At 41.6% G+C, this 4,220-nt stretch overlaps 1 protein-coding gene across 1 annotated transcript; it reads right to left on the reverse strand.

Annotated features, from left to right (window-relative positions):
- Positions 1–1,681: 1,681 nt before the first annotated feature.
- Positions 1,682–3,278, reverse strand: LOC130140554 (uncharacterized). Its single transcript, XM_056320191.1, has 2 exons — positions 1,794–3,278; positions 1,682–1,714 (listed from the first exon to the last, which is right to left on the reverse strand). Exons 1-2 carry the CDS (start codon positions 3,276–3,278, stop codon positions 1,682–1,684), a joined length of 1,518 nt encoding a protein of 505 aa, XP_056176166.1.
- Positions 3,279–4,220: the final 942 nt, after the last annotated feature.

Genomic DNA, 4,220 nt, shown 5'->3' on the forward strand with positions numbered 1-4,220 from the left:
AAAGTTCTCAATATAGCTCCCATCGTACGATTAACAACTTCGGTCTGCCCATCGGTTTGTGGGTGACATGATGTGCTGAATAGAAGTTTTGTGCCAAGCTTACTCCATAAAGTCTTCCAGAAACCACTTAGAAATTTGCTATCCCGATATGATACAATAGTGCGAGGAACTCCATGGAGTCGAATGATCTCACGAAAATATAAGTCAGCAATGTGAGAAGCATCGTCGGTTTTATGGCAAGGCACAAAATGAGCCATTTTCGAGAATCGATCCACAACCACCATAACAGCATCCTTTTGCCTTTGAGTTCTCGGCAAACCAAGGACAAAATCCATACTCACAGCTTCCCATGGAACTTTAGGAATTGGCAATGGCATGTATAATCCTTGTGGAAGAACGTGGCTCTTGGCCTTTTGGCACGTCACACAGCGCTTAAGGATACTCTGGACGTCCTTCGCCATATTTGGCCAATAAAAATGTTCTTGTAGCATAGCCAAAGTTTTGTTGACTCCAAAATGACCAGCAATACCACCTCCATGAACTTCTCGAATCAATAACTCCCTTGTGGAACTTTGAGGAACGCACAACTTGTTGTTGTCTTTGAAGAGAAAACCATTTTGGATATGGAAATGGTCTGCTGCACCTTTCTTGCATGCTGTAAATATAGGATTGAAGTCTACATCATCAGCATAGAGTTCTTTGATTACCTCAAATCCTAAAAGCTTGGAATCCATCAAGGTCAGAAAAGAATGTCTCCGGGAGAGTGCATCAGCCACAACATTCGTACGTCCAGTCTTGTACTTGATCACAAAAGAATAGGATTGAAGATAATCAACCCATTTAGCATGCCTTTTATTCAGCTTGTGTTGGCCATTGATGAACTTCAAGGCTTCATGATCTGAATGCAAAACAAACTCCTTTGGCAGCAAATAATGGCTCCAATGCTCCAATGCTCGAATGATGGCATAAAATTCTTTGTCATAGGTTGAATAGTTCAGCTTAGAGCTATTGAGCTTCTCGCTAAAATAAGCGATTGGTCGATTTTGCTGAAGTAGAACTCCTCCAATTCCAATGCCAGATGCATCACATTCAACTTCAAAAAGCTTTTCAAAGTTGGGAAGTGCAAGGACCGGGGCCTCACAAAGCTTCATTTTAATAGCCTCGAAGCTTCGCTGAGCCATAGAAGTCCATAAAAACTTTTCTCCCTTCAAGCAATCGGTAAGTGGGGCAATAATAGTGCTGAAAATTTTAATGAAGCGACGATAAAAAGAAGCCAAACCGTGAAAACTCCTCACGTCATGAACTGATTGGGGTGTCGGCCAGGTTTGGATTGCTTCTATCTTGCTTTCATCCACTTGAATGCCTTCACTTGAAATAACATATCCCAAGAAGACAACACTTGAGGTAAAAAAATGACACTTTTTAAGATTGCCAAATAATCGCTGAATACGCAATTCTTCAAATAGCTTCCTCAAATGCTGTAAGTGTTCTTCCTCATTTCGGCTGTAAACAAGGATATCATCAAAGTATACAACAACAAATTTTCCAATAAATGGCTTCAGAATGTGGTTCATTAGCCTCATGAACGTACTAGGGGCATTGGATAACCCGAATGGCATGACAAGCCACTCATAGAGGCCTCCCTTGGTTTTGAAAGCCGTTTTCCACTCATCACCTTCCTTCATTCGAATTTGATGATAACCACTCCGAAGATCTACCTTAGAAAAAATAGTGGCACCATGCAATTCATCTAGCATATCATCAAGTCGTGGAATGGGATAACGATACTTTACCGTAATTTTGTTGATGGCACGGCTGTCCATACACATCCTCCACGAACCATCCTTCTTGGGGACCAAAATGGCTGGTACAGAACATGGACTCAAGCTCTCTCGTACGTAGCCTTTGGAGATCAGCTCATCTACTTGTCGTTGAAGCTCTTTAGTCTCCTCCGGGTTGCATCTATATGCCGGTTTGTTTGGTAACGGTACGCCGGGCATTAAATCAATTTGGTGTTGAATCTCCCTCTTTGGAGGTAAGCCGGATGGCATCTCTTCAGGGAAGACATCAGCAAACTCATTCAGCAATGTCATGACTAAAGGATGAATCAAATCTTCATGGACCACATTCTGCTCAAGCAAAAGTAGCGCATAAATTTGTTGCTTCTTCAAGCAAGTTTCACGAAGTTCAGCCTGGCTAAGAAAATGGCCAGCTACTCCATTCTCTTCATGTCGATCACGTTCATCACAGCTTGGAGACAATGGGGTAAGAGTGATTCTTTTCTGCCCTAAATGGATAGAATAAGTATTCTTGAATCCATCGTGCATCGCCTTTCGATCATACTGCCATGGTCTTCCAAGTAACAAATGGCAAGCATCCATAGGGATTATATCACACGTAACCTTATCTTGATAATGTTTCCCAATTGAAAATGAGATTAATGCTTGTTTAGTTACCTTCACATCACTCCCCTTGTTTAGCCATTGGAGTTTGTAAGGCTGAGGGTGTGACATCGTAGGTAAACTTAACTTTTCAATCATGGTCGCGGAAGCAACATTAGTGCAGCTACCACTATCAACAATAACATGGCATACCTTCCCTTTGATGGTACATCTTGTTTGAAAGATGTTCTCTCTTTGCTCTTCCATAGGCGCCATATTTGAATTCAAAGACTTGCGAATCACAAGTAGTTCACCATCATCAGGTTGCTCCACATACTCTTCCTCTTCATCTGGATCCCAAATTGGTTCATCTTCTTCGACGTTAGTTTCTACGACTTCTTTGAGAGTGATTGTGCGCCGATTGGGACATTCAGATGCAATATGCCCATATCCTTGACATTTGAAACATCTTCTCTCCTTAGTGGTTGTCATGGGCTGAGAATCAACTTTTGCCTTGTCCTTTCTCACCGTGGTCTTCTCAGCTTGAAAAGACGAACTCCCTTTGCTGGAAGAAGCTCCCTTTATGAATGGTTTGTAAGCCGATTTCTTGGAGGTGTCTTGTTGCTTTTCAACTTTATAGGCAAGCTTGCATACATCAAGAAAACTCCAATATGGCTGTAAATCCACTGAGTCAGCAATATGTTTCTTCAAACCACCCAAATAACGAGCGATTGTTTGTTCTTGGGACTCAGAAACATCACACTTCATCATGAGTTGTTCAAATTCTCGAGTATACTCTTCAACACTCAGATCATTTTGTTTCAAAGAATGAAGCTTTAAGAACAGATCTTGCCTATAGTTCTCGGGTAAGAAACGCTTTTTCATCTCTCTCTTCATCTTATCCCAAGTACGAATTTTGCTCTTTCCCTCACGAACTCGCTGAGCTTTAAGGTTTTCCCACCATAGGCTTGCATATTTTCGCAATTTCAAGGCTGCAATTTTAACTTTCTTCTCCTCCGAATACTCCTTATATTCAAACACTCTTTCTATTGTATGGAGCCAATCAAGGAAGTCATCGGTGAGAGTTTACCTTCAAACTCGGTATTTCAACCTTAATATCGAGTCATTCTTTTGAGGACGAAATCGGGCCGCCTCCTTCCTTGAATCTCATCGTCACTTGGTTGCTCGTGAAAAGGATTGTCCTCTTCCTCTCCGGAACTTACGTTGGAAGATGCTTGCTCCTCGATCATTCAAGAGCTGCTGTAATTGGCGTCTGAGATCTACGATTTCACGTTCCATTCGCATAGAGCGAGCTTGTTCAAACGTCAATCCACGTTGAAATTCGTTTGCCATTTCAATACTCAAAGTCTGGAGCGTTTTAGGGACTGTAATAAGTGTTTAGGCTGAAAAGAAGTGATTTTTAGGCTGGTAAGTGTTTAAGAAGGTGAAAGGGGGTGTTTGGAATAGGAAATTTGCACAAATGGAACCTTTTCCCACAGACGGCGCCAAATGATGCGAATCGGTCTCGCTTGGTTGCGAAAAGGTTAGGTTTTGTTGTGCGAAAAAGAAGGATAAATTGGACGAGCTCACCACCAGGTTTGGATATAGGTCGAACCACCACCAAACAAGGATACGATGCTCAAGGAGGCTCACCACACTTAGAATCCACTAAGTGATACGAAACCTTAAGTTTTGCAATAGAATTGCAAGAGAAAACTCTCAATATTCATTCAAAATGGTCATCCCTCAAAGTGACGCCCAAGAGGGTTTACATAGAGTTCAATCAGCTTCTAAGAACCTTATTTAATTCCTAAGACTCAGCAAAAACTTTGAATCTAA

Source organism: Syzygium oleosum, unplaced genomic scaffold (genome assembly GCF_021117445.2).
Source record: "Syzygium oleosum isolate NSW1041296 unplaced genomic scaffold, Sole_v2.1 Sole_v2.19, whole genome shotgun sequence".
In the NCBI taxonomy this organism is placed as follows: Eukaryota; Viridiplantae; Streptophyta; class Magnoliopsida; order Myrtales; family Myrtaceae; genus Syzygium; species Syzygium oleosum.